The sequence below is a fragment of the Anas acuta genome, chromosome 22, assembly GCF_963932015.1.
Source record: "Anas acuta chromosome 22, bAnaAcu1.1, whole genome shotgun sequence".
Taxonomy (NCBI): domain Eukaryota; kingdom Metazoa; phylum Chordata; class Aves; order Anseriformes; family Anatidae; genus Anas; species Anas acuta.
The window spans coordinates 482,548-500,813 of NC_089000.1; the positions used below are offsets into that span (position 1 = coordinate 482,548).

At 44.4% G+C, this 18,266-nt stretch overlaps 1 protein-coding gene across 1 annotated transcript in view; it reads right to left on the reverse strand.

The window, feature by feature from the left end:
- CCDC30 (coiled-coil domain containing 30) overlaps nt 1-18,266 on the reverse strand; it is a 40,110-nt gene that overhangs the window by 19,720 nt on the left and 2,124 nt on the right. The window contains exons 3-7 of the mRNA XM_068658279.1: nt 6,728-6,799; nt 4,386-4,501; nt 2,897-3,004; nt 2,379-2,479; nt 1,320-1,512 (exon numbers count right to left, since the gene is read on the reverse strand). Coding sequence (XP_068514380.1) covers nt 1,320-1,512; nt 2,379-2,479; nt 2,897-3,004; nt 4,386-4,501; nt 6,728-6,799 — 590 coding nt within the window. The remainder of the gene's footprint in view (nt 1-1,319; nt 1,513-2,378; nt 2,480-2,896; nt 3,005-4,385; nt 4,502-6,727; nt 6,800-18,266) is intronic.

Consider the following 18,266-nt stretch of genomic DNA (forward strand, 5'->3'; position numbering starts at 1 on the left):
AGAAATTAGCAGAGAGGACCTGTCCTAAGACCTGTTCGACTGCCCTGTCTGTAGCAGACCACATGTCTTGGCAGCAACATTGCACAAATGCTGCAGACAGCATCTCCTTTGAGGCAAGCAGTCACTAAGCGGTCAGAAAGCACAGGTGTTCCTCACAAAGCTACCTCCAGGAGGATGGAAAGTCCCTAATCAAATCAGAGCTAAAGAGCACCCTGACAAAGGTGGCATCAGAAGTCAAAAAGTGCAGCGTTTCATCACCAGCATGCTTAACCAGTGACCTTTCCTGGGTTCAGGTGGCACCACTGCCCCACAGGGACCACATTCTCTGTTGGACAGGTCTGGAGAAGAGAGAGGGACTGAAATTAAAGTGAACTCGCTCTTCAGCAGGAACTGTAGAAGCAGAAACAACCATCCAAGGTGGAAAAGCAATTCCTAAAGGAGACCGATGCAAAAGTCTGACAGGAGCACTGATGCTACCTAGGACAGCTTCTTGGGGGAAATAAATGCTTCCAAACTACAAGAGGCTCAAAAGAAATAGCTCCAGAGAAAAATGAGGCAATTCAAACTTGAACTACAAAGGCTTTGCTTCCGCTCAGAGAAGAAACCAATGCTAGTACAGTCCACATGTTCAGAAAAGGCTGTTTGTGAAGGGAGCATTGACTGGTCTTGTGGATCCAGAATGTAAGTTGGCTACAGAATCACAGAATCACACAGAATCACAGAATTTCTAGGTTGGAAGAGACCTCAAGATCATCGAGTCCAACCTCTGACCTAACGCTAACAGTCCCCACTAAACCATATCCCTAAGCTCTACATCTAAACGTCTTTTGAAGACTTCCAGGGATGGTGACTCCACCACCTCCCTGGGCAGCCCGTTCCAGTACCTAACAACCCTTTCAGTAAAGAAATTCTTCCTAACATCTAACCTAAAACTCCCCTGGCGTAACTTTAGCCCATTCCCCCTCGTCCTGTCACCAGGCACATGGGAGAACAGGCCAACCCCCACCTCGCTAAACAGTTACTTAACAGTTCTTGCGCAAGCATGAAAAAGGGGAATAGAAGCTGGAAAAGACAATGTTGCTGTACCTCCACAGGGGAAATCTGTACCTCCAAACAAGTCATTTACTCACTGCTATAATTATTTTTTCTCCCACTTTTCTGAAACTGGCAGATTTTGCTAGTTGTATTTCTTGTCAAACTAAACAAAGGAGCATGCAGCTTTAGGTCAAGCAACATTTTATTTTACCAATGAATATGCAGAGAGAAAAGCAGCTAGAATTAAACAAAACCAAACAGCATTTCTTCCATTCCTTACTTACTTTCCAGTGAAGTCCCTCCACTTCACTCTCAAACTGTTCCTTTTCCTGCTTTGTTTGGATCTGTGTCTCTCCCAGAACTGATTCCAGCTCTTCGTTGTGCTCAACCAAATCCTCGTGCTCCTGCTCAAGATTTTGCAGCTTGTGAAGGAGCTGTGAATTCCTGCCCTCAATGTTTTCAATCACCTCCCGGCACCTGCACACCAAAGACCAGTATCACTGAGGCTGAAACTGCTATGTGAACACATCAGCACACAGACAAATCACTTACCTCTTGACAAACCACCAAGCAAGGAAGACCCAATGTGTTTTCCACTGTGTGATATCTATCCTGCTAATTTTGAGTCTCAGACCCAGCATGACCTGTCCCTGTTCTCATTTAGGTGGTGATGTGTGGAATCATTGGCGATGCGTTCTGCATGAGTAACGATGAGGGTCTGTGGAGAGAACTGGTCGGGCAGGAGGATGCTAACAGCAGAAAGCCAATGACAAAGTCAGCCTCATGAGGTGGGGGAACAAGCTTGGACATTTGAAAGGGAAAAGAGACAGAGGGATTGGATCAGACAGCCCTTTCCTCCTTGAACATGCTAGAAGAGATTTAGCAGCAACAATTTCCTAAGCAGGCCACAGGAGAACAAAAATTTGATTTCCCTCAAAAATCCCAGTTTACACATGGAAGTCTGAAAGCCAAGTGTCTTGGTACACCCCTGGACAGCAACCAAATCCAGAGGAAATCCTCCCAGCAGCAAAACAGCTTCAAAAACAACGCTTTTGTCTGCAGGGATCCACAAAAGACCAACACCTATTCTTTTAGGAAAACAAAAAACCGGAGAAAGTGCCAGAAAACAGCCTGTTTTCTTAATAGCAAGGACTACACACCCACTCACAACTGCATTACCTCCAAACGTTCAAATGTGGGAGCAAAGGAACAAAACTGGTACCAAAGAATATTCTAAAGAACCAAATACTTAAATGCACCCTGCAAGACAGGATACCAGCAACCAGAGTGCCAGACAAGCCACTAGAAAAAGACAATATACAAAGTACTTATACATTGCAAACCTTTTATGAAGTGTTTCACTACTCTGATATCTGTCTTCTTGATCTGAACCAGCTTTGCCTGAAGTGTGGTCCCCTTCAACCCTCCCTTCATCCTTTGTGTCCTGTGCATAAAGAGAAAATGAAGTTACTACACAATTAAGACTCAAATCTTAGCATGACATGATTCTAAAGCTACCTAAGTCCCTCATAAATGAATGGGACAAGAAAACATGAGCTGCATCAGCTGCAACTACTCATATTAGATAATCCACTGTCTATAACAGCAAAACCTCCCAAGGCCTGTAACAGCTATGAAGGCACTAGTGGGTACAAGCTTACACCAACAGATGTGCTCTACATATAAGATTTATGCTGGGCATACCAAATAAACTGATGTCCCATACACAGAAAGGAAAACACAAGCATTTCTGCACAACAAGCTATGCTTCTTCATTTATGACAGGGGATTAAAATGCAGACTGGGGCCTGTTTGCTCTATTTGCTTTTTACAGTAGTGAACAAAAGGCCCTTTAAAGTACCTGTAGTTGCAACATGCTCAATTCTTCAGTCTCAACTGGTGTAGACAATGGAAATCCTTGCTTCTCACCCTTTTGATACTCACAGATCTCCTCTTTGAGCTGGTCAACCTTCAAAATAAAAACACTTGCTCGTATTTTTGATTGATTTTCATCTCACTGTCTTAGAAAACTAAGATCCTCCTCAAACTTGACACAGATAATTGTTGATTTATTAATAGTAACCACTCAGCTTGAGGGATTGGCTGAGCAGCTCACGTGGCTGCTATAGTCAAGTGGCCTCAGACTATTTGAGAGGTAAAGAGAAGTAAAATGGGTAATACCACACTGCATTAAAAAGCAAGCATTTTTTCTGCATTTAAGTTGTTGATTGTGCATGTGTTGTGCATCCCCCCTTACCAAACAGGACTGAATGCCAAGGGGAAGACTGATCACAACCACTATTTCTAAGACTGTCTTTGCTGTTATTGATAGGATCAATATAACATTACTAATAGCAGGTAAGCATTCACACCACACAGCCACCAGTCATTCACACGCTCAAACTCTCAGTTACTGAGATTAGCTCAGTTAGTTACTGAACAGCAAGACATGGGATGGCAAAAGTAATTACATACTACTGAGAATCAATTATAGGCTGCTGAAAGACTAATACAAAGAATTTGAGAATTAAGAACAGAAGCAAAATTTGTCCCAAATTACATGTTTTAATATTCATTTAATATTTATTTCCTATTGCCAATCTCATTAAGGAACTACTCTGTTGATAAAGATTACAACATTTAGAGAAACCAATGCTTAATATATCAGCACTTAAGTAATAGCAATGACATTCCACACAAAATGAAAAGTAACAAGTTTATCTTCTACTGAGCCAAGCAGCAAAACCACATTAAAAAGCCAAAGAGGCTGAGAGGTATCAACACATGAGCAAAAAATAAAAATAATTTGAAAAATAGGGTTTTAAACTAAACTTACTTTTCTTTATTAACAATCCCCAGGAAGATGTAGAACTGTTGCTGCCTCTGTTTATCCACCTAATTTTGTGCAAACAACAGCTAGTACCAGAAAGCATCCATCTGATCCTGAATGCTGTGCACAAGAAAACAAGCATCTCAGGAGCCCTAAAGCACATACTCAGTTTGAGCATAAACAGACCCCTCCATGATCAAAGTACCACCGATCTCGTCCTGCACTGAAAGATACTATGATAGCTGATTTTTTTATTATTATTATTATTACTTTTAGGGCTGCAGTAACAGCAGCTGCCTTAAAACATGCTTTGAATATTTATTCTGTCAGTTTCCTGGTGTTTGTTACTACATGAGCCAAAAAACAGAGCTGCAGTTCTGGAAATACTCATTAAAGAAAAGAGAGAGGAAATACAAAGGCTGGGCAGGATAAGGAGCACATCTGAGCCTCAGGAGCCAACCCAGGAATAGTGGCTCCACAGTAGGCCTGGAGAAGGAGCCAGGACAAGATGGGTACTCACCAAATCAAGGAATGCTTTTCTTTCCAAGTCAAGCATTTGGACCCGTGTTCGCAGTGCCAGAATTTCCTTGTCCAGCCTGCTGTTGTGCTCCATGGCCTTCTGTAGCACAGTCCTGTCTGGACAGAGAACACACAGGCTGCTCACCAACACTTCCTTGGCCCTTGACCGTCATCAAGCTCAGAGCAGAGCTATTGCACGAATACTGTTGCTGAAATTACATTGCCCTTACGTACAGGTATTTGGGAGCACAGCACAGAGAGTAGTTCCCAATACATCTTACTCATATTGTAGAGGTTTCTGTTTCTGGAGATCCAGGTTCGCCATCAGTGCTACTAAGCCATGCTGTTTACTGCAGGATCACAGCAGTCTCTCCATAGTTATTCCAAGGAATAACTTTACTTCTAGATCAGGGAAAACACCTTGCCTCAGACATGTAGGTATGGGTTTCAAGAAGAGCAACAGTAAGTTTTGGAAAACTCCAAACAGGTTTTGTTTAATTTTATTTTAAAACTACTTCTAGAAATTTCTGGCAAGTATCATCCCACAAAATCACAGCAAAGCATGCAACATGAAAGGGGATGAGCACTGGGAACAGTTCATGCAGGGGGATGTTTGCTCTGAAAGGGACAGCACAGCACCTGTAAAATGCTGCACAAGCCCTGCAGAGGGTGGGGGATAGTCCAGCCAGACTCAAAACTCTTTTATTTTTTAAACCAAGGTAAAGATAAGCACCCTGGGGGGTCCATGCCACGAATGTCTGAAAAAGTAAAAGTATACACAAGTGTGGCGGGGACGCTCTACTCCTGCACTTGGCACAGGACTTGCTCAGGCTTCTGAGCCACAGGAGGCCTCGAGGTGATTGTCCCTTGAACCGGGCAGCTCGTCACCAACAGTGCCAGCTGGATGCCCACGGCCATGACCACGAACAAAGGGAGGTACTGCCTGAAAGCAGGTACCCATTGAAATCCCTCATGGGGAAATGACGGATCACATCGGAGCTCGAGAACAACATGATAAGGAATCTGAGTATGACTAGGAGCCAGTCACTTTATCTTATAAATAGAGTGGCCAGAGAAAGCTTATTTGAGCTCTCCGGGGATCACACTGGGCTGTGACCCTCGATCTCCTGCTGAGCTGGGGCACCTCTCAGGACCTCCTCGAGGACCACAGCTCCTCCACAAACACTGACAAAGGAGAAGGGTGAGACATTCACTGAAAAGGGGGAAAAAACCTGAAAGCGCATGACTATGTAAAGAACACTTCCCCCCATATCCCGCTGTAAGTCTCATATGAACATTTCCATTCTCAAATTTTTAACTAAATCTGATGTATTGCAGCAAATACTGGTGAATCCTTGTGTTGAATTGGCTGACGATTAAGTGCTGTTAAGACTCATACAATTCAATCTTGTGATTTACCATTAAAGTATTAATAAATCTTAAATTGCTGCTAAATCAAAGTTGTGCAAAAATCTATTTGCAACAATAAGCCTTAGTCCCATATGTATTAGATCATGTATTAGGGAGGAGTCTAAGCTCTGCTGTAACACAGCAGTCCTTGGGCATTTGTCACTTTAGCTCAGGGCTCAAGCTCACCTTCAAGTTCAAATTCCACGACCAGCCACCATGCACACGTGAGCTATGCTCTAGTTCAAACTCCAGCCAGAATCAGCAGCATGGGCAGACCACAAAATATACTTCAAACAGTTTAGAAAAGTTACCTATCAGTGAGAAACTTGCAACTTCAGCTTAAAATTCATGACTTGCTATGAGCAGGAACTACAATGTGAATATACCAGTGTTGTGCTAAATTAGTACTTATGGCATGACCAGAGAGTAAAAATCGTTGTATACCAACCCATCAAGTCTGAATCAATATGCATATGCAACCATCACACCAATTGACACAGACCATCTAGTATTTCAAATGGCAGAATCAGGAAAAAGATGTTTGTATTAGAAACATTGACAGAAACATGTCTGACTGAGTGCATGTACACTGGTATTCTGCTCCTAAAAGTAGAACTATAGAGAAGTAGAGAAGTCAGTTTTCCTTACAGAAATGATGAACGTGATTTTTCCCTTTTCAACTTAAACTTGACTTTTTGTCAGGCAAAAATAAAAATATACCTATTTTCTTGGTTCTAAACTAGAGGGAAAAAAATAAAAAACCAACAACACACCCCACTTTCAAACAGGGATTTTGCTATTGGATTTTCAGTTTTGTAATTTAAAATGAAAGTGAAGAAACACTTCCTACTACAGCATTCATTTTGCTTAAAAGTTGTCTACCATTACAGATAAAATGTTGGATCTTCTCCACTTATAAATTGGTCGACTTACCACTCTTTCTCCATTCACACACCCCTTCTTCCCAGCTCTCAGGCACTTGCAGGGCTGACCACGAGGCAGTTTCTGCAAGGTCAACAAAGAGACAGTTTTGCTGTGGCAGTTCATTTGAATGTTTTTGAACAACAGCAAAAAAAAAAAGCAACATTTTTGATGCACTTCTTTGTTAAATATAGAGTTGAACGAAAATTAAAAAAATGAAAAATAAGAAGCAGACATCTAGACCACTGCACACGACTTAAAATCTCTAATCACCATCACCAACACCCAATAACTGAGCTACAAACTGCTCAGGAGCAATCTTGTATTTTCTCATCAATGCAAGCAAGCAGCTGCAAGTAATCACTGAACCAAAATACACTGCTTAAGCGGAATCTTACTGAAGATCAGAGATTTCATTTAGTCTTCTATTTAAAAATCAGTTTATTTACAAAGCATTTGGTTCTGTAGCGCATGGGGAAGAGAAGGCATGCAGATACACATCATCGGGGAAGTCACTGAGATGTTATAGCACTAATCTCGCACACTAATACAGCATAATAAACCACACAGACATAGCAAGCATGAAACCCTTACTCACAGTTTGGGAAGTCTTACATTCAGTTGATACTAAGGAATTTTATAGAACACAGATTCCCCACTCAGGCTAAGATCCAGGGAGAGGAGTCATGCTGCAGCCTGTCCGAAATCTGGAGAAGCAGTACGGTTTGGAGGCTGCGACACGACATTCACTCCGTGCCCACGAATACATGCGTACCAATCAATAGACAAAGCAGATAACTGCAGGGTGCTTTGATTAAAAAGCTGCCAATGATGGGTTTGGAGGCTGGCTAGAAGGTTTAGTGACTACATCTGAGTGTGATGCACAAGCTGCGAGGTCAGCATCGTGATCTGCCATCACCCTGCCCACGCAGGTACCAGTCTCCTTAAGAGAGCAGCTGCTGCAAAGGTGATGGGGCAGCATCACACCTTGCTGCTCTCAGCTGAAATTCTGTATCACAGATTTTGGGACAATTTGAGTAACAGAAAGAGCATCTAGAAACCAGTGTTTTGCTGGGGGAGCCTCCTGTAGGAGGCAGCAGTGAAGGACCTGGCTTTAGGGATCATTCCACTGGGACCTTTACCAAACAGTTTCACTTCTTTCCAAAAAACAGTTAATTATTTATTTTTTTGTCAGTATTTAAATGTAATTTTTAAAAAAATGGAATACTGGAGGGCTGGACAACATCAGAGGTTTCAATACGGAGGTTAAACACTTTCAAGGAGGTTAAATGAGTATTAGCAGTTGTAAGAATCCAACCAGTCACTTCAAGACCACTGACAAGCCTTGGTTATGAGCTCTTGCTAACGACCCCTAAAGGAGGTAGCATTCCAAAAATAGCACCTGGAGAACCTGGAGATGGGTGGTTCAGACATGCTGACACTGTGTATGAGTTATTTCAGCTGTTCTGTTTCTGGAGCAAGTTGCCATTTCTTCTCAATCCCTTTCTGGGTTGTGCATTTCTCCCTTTGTACAAGCCAGGGAGAGGAATTAAGTCAAGACACTGCTGCTACTCCTATCAAGGATCAGATTGCCCCATGTTCTGGCTTTCCACACTCTGGATTCATCCTGACTGTGTTTCTGCATTCAGGTCTCCTAGGTACTGAGGCAACCCTTGAAGCAGATTTCTCCTCATTACGAGGACATGGGACGGCCTTTCTCCAGTTCCCCTGGGTGAGAAGTGCAAGGCTCACACTGAGCAGGGGTGGGTTAAATGCAGGCCAGTAATTAGGAGTAGCACACAGCCACACAAGAAGCACTGACGTATTTTGCTCTGCTCCTTTCTTTGTGTATCCAGCTCATCTGTCAGCCTCCAGATCCCTTTGTGGACCACCAGCAGCTTCTGCATAGCCTCAGCCAGCTCTCGTTCAACTCTTACATGTGATGCCTGTTCCCTCCCCAGCTCCTCCCTGTAGGACTGGAGCACACAATCTAATGCTCCAGTGGAAATGAGATAACCCTCCTGGTGACAGCAGATCCCCCCTCCACACTGCTCTGGGCCCACCAGAACAGGGGTGGTGACACAAACAGAAATCGGGTGATCTTGCAGAGGCAAGAGACAGACATGTAGAGGGTGCCACCTTGCCACGGACAGGTGTCAAAGAGCAGACATTGAACAGCATGCCACGGCTGCTTCCTACAAAGCTCTGTTTTTCTTTCCTTGAGACAATGCTGTTAATTAAGGTGCACTTACAAGCACATTTGAAGACAAGGACGAATGATTACAGACAGCACATAGAAAAGTCTATATATGGGGGGTTTCCAAGCTGAGGGTTCCATCACACCCTGTGAGGGTCTGCTCCAAGAACAAGTCAGTTCTGCATGTTTGTTGTCCCATGGCTGTTGTGAGAGCTGGTCCCAGCCAAGCCCAGCAATGGAAACCTCCTCATCCAGCCTACAAAATGTTCCTAGTCTGTGAGCCAGACACTTCACCCACTGACCTGGTGTTTGTGCTGAGAAGTCATTTCAGCTGATATAAAAAGGGCTGTTCCTCACAGCCATGACTTTGGTCTGCTCTGTCTCCAATATTTTGTATTTGTGGCTAGAATGAAAGGCACATGAATACTTACAGCACTTACAGCCCCAACCCAGCCATCTCACCCTGGTGAGATGTTAGCCCTGGCTCTCAGCAGAAGTTAGTAACTCATGTGTAGCACCAGGCTGATAAGATTGCACAGCCTGCAGTTCAAAGCACGCTCCCAACCTGTCAGCAAAAAACACTAAGTAACCTCACAGTGTGCTCAAGAACAGACCCACTGCTTGAAATCTCAGCTACATGTCACGTCATCAGCAAGCAACGTGCAAATGTACTACCTCATTTATCGTCTCTTCTGCATGCTGCATGGATTTGCACTGTTGTTGGAGTTCATCTTCCAATGTCTGATGAATGTGATCAAACTCACCCTTGCATAGAAAGAGATTTTAACAGATCAATACCACCAGAAAGCATGCTGCCACGGACACCAGGGTGTAGTATTCTCAGTTTTAACGTACCTTCATTAACAAGGGGTTGTAATCATACCTTAAAGGACAAGTTTCAACCTGAGATATACCACATCCCTGGGAAAATCCTCAGTTGCCTATTATACTTTGCTAGTACTCTACAGGCCCACTACATTTTTTTTTTAAAGCCAGGATCTCCTTGGCAACTTCCTTTTTGAGCATAGTGGCCCAGCTTTGCTCCCAGAAATCTATGCTAGATTTACTCGATCAGTGTAATGGTGGGTTACTTCCTCATGCCCTACTCTTTTGAATTGCTTACCCGGTTAACAGATTCCTCCTGCTCCTGTGGTCTGTGCACATGAATCAGCATCAAGGATTTGCTTCTACTCAGGTTAGTTGTCATTAACATTTTTGCAGCTTGATGCTAGAGAGGTGTGTGCTTGTACATGCCAGGTTTCTCTGGCACTACTCATAGTGTTTTCCCACCTATGTATCAGGATGACTACACAAAAATGCATGTTTGTACCCAGGCTTTCGACATTACTGAGGATGCATTAAAAAAAATCAGCTATGCTTAAGCAGTCTAGCAAAAAAAAAACATTCATTTCCATAACAGACAGAAACTTATTTGGACTTTCGGTGTAAGGTTGAACAAGCACATAAGTTTGTTTGAGAATTAGAAAGGTTACACGTTCCAGTTAACAGAGTAATGAGAACAATTAACCTTTTCACTTGAAACACTGCTGTGACTCTAATGATCCTGTAGAACAAATGTGTGATGCTACCCAGGAGAAAGAAGTGCTTAATCAACAGTTTCTAGCTCACAAGCATGAACACCAATGACATCATTTGGGGAGAAAAAACAGTCTGCTTTAGAAATTGTTTTCCTGAAAAGCACATCGTCAGAGTCTTTCACCTGGTTTTAAAAACACAGAAAGAAAGGTGTCCAGTGTAAGAACCGCAGAGAAGTTCTGTTTGATTCAGAATGAGGAGCATTAACCTTATAATATATTTTGATCATGCAAGAATACACTTGCCTTTCCAAGCCTCATTCTTCTAAACAGCTGTATGAAAATTGGATAAAAGTCAGGTATTTACAGGCCTGTCTTTACATAACGGGGGAGTCTAGCACTGTGTAACAGGAGGAATTCAAGAAAAGTCCACGTTGTTCTTCACACGTAGACTATATTATCTCTACGGACAAGACTTTGCCCTGGCTTCGTCCTTCACCCAGCACAGCTGCAACAATACACTCTCCAATTTTACCCAGTAGTCAACGCCAGCCTTGTTACAGAAACACATTGTGCGGTCATTATGGAAGCATCAGAAAGAGTGGTCTGAGAGCGAGCAGCTAGGAGAAGCTGTCGCTGCAGACACCGTATGTCACAACAGAAGTTTGAACGCATAACTGCTGTAGCTCTTTTCCAGGAAGCCTGCAGCCAGGTGTACAGGGCATTCAGCCCCAGAGTAGATGGAGAAATAGGAAGGAATGAGAGCAGAAGGAGAAAGCAGGACTTCCATCCCTAACCCCTATTTGCAGTCCTGCTCCTTGCCTGCTTGCTCTTCTGGCTCCAGGAACCTGTCTTCACTGCTCAGTGGCCAGCTCCAACACAAGGATGGAAAGTCATTCATTTACTCACGGAGAGAAACATGCAAGTGGAATTCCTCTGAAATGATCAACAGAAGGGACCTGAACTTATATCTTACATGGGTACATGCTTTATCCACAGGCTGTTAGACAGAAGTCCCCATCAGCTACGCGTTCAGAAGGATGAGCTCCATGCAGGAAGGTCTGGATTCAACACTGGACTTGGAGGCATCTGCATTCCTCATTTGACCTGGCCCTACTTCTCTTACTCAGACGTGGCTCTGAAGGAAGTGCAAACCCGATCACTCCTCATAAATGCTCAGTAGCAGATGTGGTTAACTGGCATTTCACTGGAAGGTTACAGCTCTGCTTCCTCTTAACTACAGTGAGGTTTCTATTACAGTGCTTCATCAGAAAAATGGTCTGTTTGCAGCAAACGTTTGTATTAAGTGACAGACATTCACAGGCAGATTATTCAGGATTCACAGAGACATTTTCTATCAAGGAGGGGGAGGCAACACCTCAGGGAAGTATCTCTCCCTCACCTCAGTAAGCAAACTCGTTGATCCTGAGGAAAATACCTATATCTGAAGGTGTTATTGTACCACTAATGAACCATGAATAACACATAACAGTTAGGCAGACTGAGACTCTCCAGCCAGAAAGGGATGCTCTTGAGGTCAGTATAATCCTGAGTGGCACAGCAAAGACAGACAAGAGGCAATTGTTCACTGCCTTGAATGCAAGAGCTGGAGAGCATTAAGCAAAGCCCAGCGATGCTACAGTAAAACAAAGGAACATGTCAGTAACTAAACCTTGCTGCAAAACGTTGAAGATGTAAGAAAACTGCATGGCGTCAAGAAGCAACCACATTCACAGAAGAGAAAAATTAATCAAGGACTAATAAATACAAAGATAGCACCTACAGTTCAGACACTGCACTGGAGGCAAGGGGGATGTTTCAGATGTACTACCACTACATTTTTGCCCTTACGCAGTCCTCTGAGATTCAGATGGTGCAATGCAGTCCAAACCAAGCTGAGCTTCGCAGCAGGCCTGACGAGCCCCCCTCCTTAGGTGTGCTCACCCAAAAGAGGCCAAGAAGCTTTTCAACTCCAACCAGTTTATCAGAATGAAAAACTGTAAACCCAACTTTTTTACTATAGAACATTCAAGGTAGTGACAGAAATGAAACGGTCTGCCCACAGATCTTCCACCTGCTGATGCCCTAGCAGGCAGCCCTTGCTTCTGGCAAACAGTTGGGTGTCACCAAGCCCTGCCATCTCCTCTGTTCCCAGTTCTGGCTGGCTGTGCTCTGCAGGGGCTGCAGCTCCAAGCCCTCCCGCATCTCCCTTGCAGCCCAGAGCTCACCCACTGCGTCCCTAGGCAAGAATAGCTCCCTCCACCCCAAAGCACAACCTGGTCCAGACACTTCTAAAGTGGCAGAAGGAGATTGGGAAGAGTAAGAGAAACTGAACATTCTGTATCACGAATGGTGCAGTCTAAACAGGCTCTTGACCTAGCCCAGGGCAGCAACGTTTATGCTCCTATACATCTGACAGCCATGACTGTCAAAATGAAGTTAGGGCTGAGGTGAGCATTGCACAAGGGCAGACTGAGCGTTGCAAAGCAGAGCCAACAAGCACAGCAATGCAGGAGAGCCACAAATGAGGAACTCCAATGGCCAGGAGCTCCTGGGCTCCAGTTCCCTTTAACAGTCATATTCAGGAGTAGGTGGAAGTTGGTGTCAAAGTTGCTGGGAGGGAGATTGCCCTAGTTGAGGTAGGTGGTCACAAACTGCCTCTCTGACACACCAGATCTGCTGTTCCTCCACCATTTGTCCGTTTTGTCATCTTGATCTCAAAAGTAAGGGTCAAGATGTAGATGGTCTTCCCCTAGCCTGCCAACCACCAAGTCATGTTGTCAAATTTATTTACAGAACAAAATTTGTAAGCAGAGGTTTACTTAACTTCCATCCTCTAGCTCCGCAGCTAGAAGACAAGGAAGGAGTTTTAACCTCACCTTAGAGTACAGGGAGGGTTTTTCTTAAATTAATGACTGTCAAGGGAATTCTCTCACTTGTAATTAAATAATGAATCATCAGGGAATCTGGATCAGTAGGAAGCCATTATAGCCCAATGAAGATATTCAGACCCAATTATATCACAAATTCTTCAACATTCTCTCAGAAATAATTCTATTCATTATCCCTATGCAAGACGTGGGAGCAAATCAAGCATAAACATACAAGGGTGAAAACTAATACAGAAATAAACTTCATCACTAACAATCCATAGATAGGAGAATAATTTTTAATTTAAAAAACTCAAAGATACTCTTTTCCTCAGCATGCTTTCAGACAGTCTGAGCAGCTAAAGCAGGGTGTACCTGAAGCTGTGCAGCACACAGCCTGTCTACGTAGCTGTGTGAATTCAACTTCTGATCTGTGATCTCCAGTTTCTCCAGCAGCGTTGTTCTTTCTACCAGTAAATAAGCAATCTGTTCGCTGGCATTACTGTGAGCTATTTCGGACAAGCCTTCCTGTTCCAGCATCTCCTTGACCTCCTTCAGCTGGGCTTCTGCAAGACAAGGCTTTCTGTGAGCACAAGAAGAAAGGAAGCCCAGTTCCCTGCGGATCTGTGCCCCAGGTTCTCTAAACACCACGACAGCCCCAGTTTCTCCTGGAACCCTCCAACAGCTCACAAAAATTCTAGTCTGCTCTCCTGCTTCCCAGCTCCCTTGCTCCCTCCTATCCCCCACTCTCTCCTACCATGGCAGTCCTATTCCCACCATTGTGACATTCCCGCTCGCACCCCCTACACTGCCTGACAAGCAAGTGATAGGACCTGCTACATCTGAATTCTCCTGTCCTTCAGAGGGGTGAGTTATTATGACCCTTTACCTCCACCCAGCAGCTATGCTTCACCAACCTTTTTGTCCTTGACTCTCTTACCCCCTAACACACTTTGGTGGAAACTAAACAGATTAAAAAAGCATTGAGAGAAACCAAGCAGATGAGCAGGCAATCACATAAGCAGTTTCTTTAGAAAGAAGAGACACAAAATACCATATCACTCATACAAACAGAAGTTTCCTAAGAGCTTTTTTCCCCCATGCACATTCCACCAAAACCAGCTCTAATCCCACAGGCTAAGGACAACTTCTTGGTAACGCAAACCTGCTTTTTGGAGGTCTCCTGTAAGATTAAAGGAGCAAAAATTCCTTTCAGAATTAAATTACCAATTACTATTTATCCCAAAGTTACAGCTAGGAAGACTCTGTACTAGGAAAAACTTCAAGATTCAATGGCTTTTGAGGTAAACAGATCATAACAGTATTTGTTTACAGCTAGGCACCGCTGTGTTTGGGGCCACAGCTGGCTCTACTGCCCAGGTTACAAGCACTATACTGTTGTGTTTACACTTCTCCAGGTACATTTTTCAGAAGAAACGTGCAGAAAAAAAAAAAAAAGAAAAAACAATACAAGAGGTTTCCTATTTGGTTTGAATTCCATTTTGCAGCATGCTCAAGATCATTTGTTTAAAAAAAAATTAAGCAAGAACCCCTCACTTTGGTTGGTAATTCATCCACCTGGAGAGCCTTCATCTCCTTCGTGGCCATGGCAGCAATTCCTGCACTGGATCTATTAGCTTGTTAATCTAAAGAAGGGCTTTGAAAACCTCCCTATGTAAACACCGCTCATTTCTCATTAGTCTTTTCTCCAGTAATTTAATTAACATTAAAAAGGAAAACTATTCCCAATGTCTAGCCCAAAATAGTTTATAAATGGTTCCAAGAGCTGTAGGATGGGAATCAGGGAGTTGTGGGGTTTGTGTTGACGAGGGAGGCACAGTCACACGCCTTCACTGCTTAGGGAGCTAAGCCTCAGAAGTTACGCAGAACAAGTATTTCTCATACTCTTACACAGAATACACACACAGCTTTGGACAAGCCTGCTCTGCACTTTCACACACTGGATTTAACAGGGGACCCGGCACAATCACACCCTAAGGCTCAAATCAATTGCTTGTTTCCACTCTGCACTTTGCAGCTGGCTCTGTCCAGCCCTATGGATGGAAAACACCCTGCGGTTTCCCATTCACCCTCCCTGTGGTTATGAATTACAGCTTGTTCAATGAAGAGGTCAAGCATGGCTCTCTTGCAGCTTTCCTGTATGAAGGAGAACAAAATATTGCAGTTTACAGTTTAAAAATAACTGACCCCTTGTTCCATATGCCTTATGAAGAACCCACAGCTCACACTAAACTGAGACACCCACATGGCCTCCAAGCTGCCTCATAGATTCCTCCCACTGACGAACCAAACTGGGGTTCTTGCATCTTCCCCTGATAGCTGCTTTGCTTATGGACAGAAACAGGACAGCAAGTGAAAGGGACTCACACAACTCACACAAGTTGAGCTCACACAAGAACTCACAAAACTACTCCTATATGGACAGTTTTGCTTGAAGGTACTTCCCTTGCATGCAGCCTGCAAAACAATACCGTGCTATACAGATGTGGCAACATGATCTAGAAATCTTCCACAGGCTGAAGAGGAAAAAAAAAGATCCGTGAGGATGAGAGAAGACTGCAGCACATAGCACAAATTACCTTCCTGTAAAAGCCCACTGGTTCCTTACAAGCATCTCACCAACCCCTTCTGTATTATATCACATGTGACCTAGCAAAGAGAGCAAACACCTCGAATTATCAATGTCGGACCGGTGCCCTGATGTGCTCCCACAAGCACATACCTACTGCACCTCTGCTTCTCTGAAGCGAGCTTTGTTTCTGCAAAGGTGTCTTACCTTTGTAAAGCAAGAGAGGAAGTTTCTCTCCCTGATGCACAGAAATGTGCAATTCACAGATATCACACCCACCACAGAAGCCATGTCCTCTCATTCATGCAGGGGACATTTAAGCAGTACAGCTGTTACAACAAACGAGCTCAGGCTACGACGATTCTTTTTGTTTCACTCCTTAAATCATGGCAAGGCCCCAACAGCATCCTGTTTTACTTCTGTTACATCTGTTTTTCATAAAAGCTTTGGTAATTCTGTGCATGAGTTTTCGATCTGCCCTCCAAAAACACTGAAGCATATCAGATGAGAACCATCAGAAATGGATTATGAAGTGCCTCGAGGAAAGGAAAAATGTCACTCTGGGCAGAGGTACCAAATGAGGTAAAGCTCAGATCAATAGCTCAGCATAAAACCAGGCACGGCAGGAACTCTGCGGGCCCGTTCCAGGCAAGAAATAAATATATAAGCATAAACTTGCTTTTATCATCAGAAACAGCTTTTGGCAGATCAAATTGTTCACAGCAATCCTAGGACCAAGCACAGCTTCTGATCTGTTTGGGTGTTTTTTTGGAAGAGGGAGCGTGCTCAGCCCCCACAGTGCACCTAAGTGATGTCCCGCATTTACCCAAGTCTTTGCACCTCTTTTGAGGGCACTTTTCCTTCCTGGTCTCTGAAGCCCGTTCTCCCAGCTGCCACTGGCCTGCCCTGCACTCCAGATCAGGACAGATCCTGTCCACTTGCACCTCACCACTCATGCTGATCCTCTGGCTGCACCACAGGCTTGAACCGGCCACTGTCCTCAACTACCCTTTCCCATCTGACCTCATTTCAAGCCTCCCAAAAGCTCCCTGCCGTGACCCTCTGGAGTAGCCTTACTCACATTTTTTGTTTAACAATCCCAGTAGGCTGGGGTCTTCCTTTTCACAAGACTCCTTCTCCAGCCCTGTTTTGTTAAAGCCTGATCTGCAGTATCATGTTGTCCCTCCTAAAGAGGTGCAATAAGACCCACAGGGCAACCGACCCTCAGCCTGCTCTGCACCCCGCAGGACACGGGAGGAACCTCTGGGCTGGTTTGCACAAACTCCAGGAGAAAGCAGAGGCCCATGGAACAAACGTGGTGATGCAGCACTGAACTGTGCAGCCACACAGCAGAGGTGGATCAGAGAACCGGAGCAGGTAAAGGACTGAGCAAGCACAGCTGCTAAGGCACAAGCACATTCCTCAACATGCTCAGCAGCTCTGTGCCAGAGATGGCCAGTGGGGTTTTTTTGTTTTGTTTTGTTTTTTGTAAAGGAGGAAGGATAGGTGGGGAGGAAACAGAAGGGAAAGAGAAAAATGGCAGAAATAACAAATATTCACAGAGCAAGAAATGACCCACATGAACTCCTAGCAGCTGAGTCACATCATGCCCAGAGCCAGGGACCTCCGAGCACTCCGGAGCAATCACTGACAACAGACCAACAGACAACTTCAGCATCGACTTCTGTGTCAGTCAGTACCTTCAGAAGGAAAAGCTGACACACAGACACAAACATGCAAGTACCCAGGACACAGACTCAAAGGTATCTCAGATCTGTCCAACGTGAGGCTGCTGCCTGGCACCAGACCACAAAGCATGCCTACAGCCCTCAAGCTGCCCCCCCAGCAGTCTCACATCACCCTCGAAGGAGCTGGAGGTGAGACAGGAAGATGATGAACTTCACTCCTGGAAGAAAGGGACTCCAGTCCTCCCTCCAGCACCTCTCCCTGGATCTCTAGGGACATGCTGGCACATGCAGACACGTAGTTCAGCCACAATCCAAGCTGCTGCCTTGCACAGCCAATAATAGTGCCTGCTTGTCACCTGTTGCACCCTTCCATGGCCAGCAACTGCCTTGCCCAAGCCAAAAGGCCAGTTCCGCAAGGAAGCTATCCATAAGCATCCCAAAACACACCAAGGCTGGCATCTCTCACTGTGGAGAACACCCTAGTGGAAGACAGGGCTTTATTGACGTATCCATACCACTGGCCAGATCACTAAGCCACCAGTATGTGTTGCAGAACTGCGGCTACCGCCATCAGTAAGGCAGTAACAGTTCTTAAAAACCAAAGTCTGGCAGCAACATCCCAAAATAAACTTCTCCAGAAAGCTGCGTGAAACCACCATACAGCACCAAAG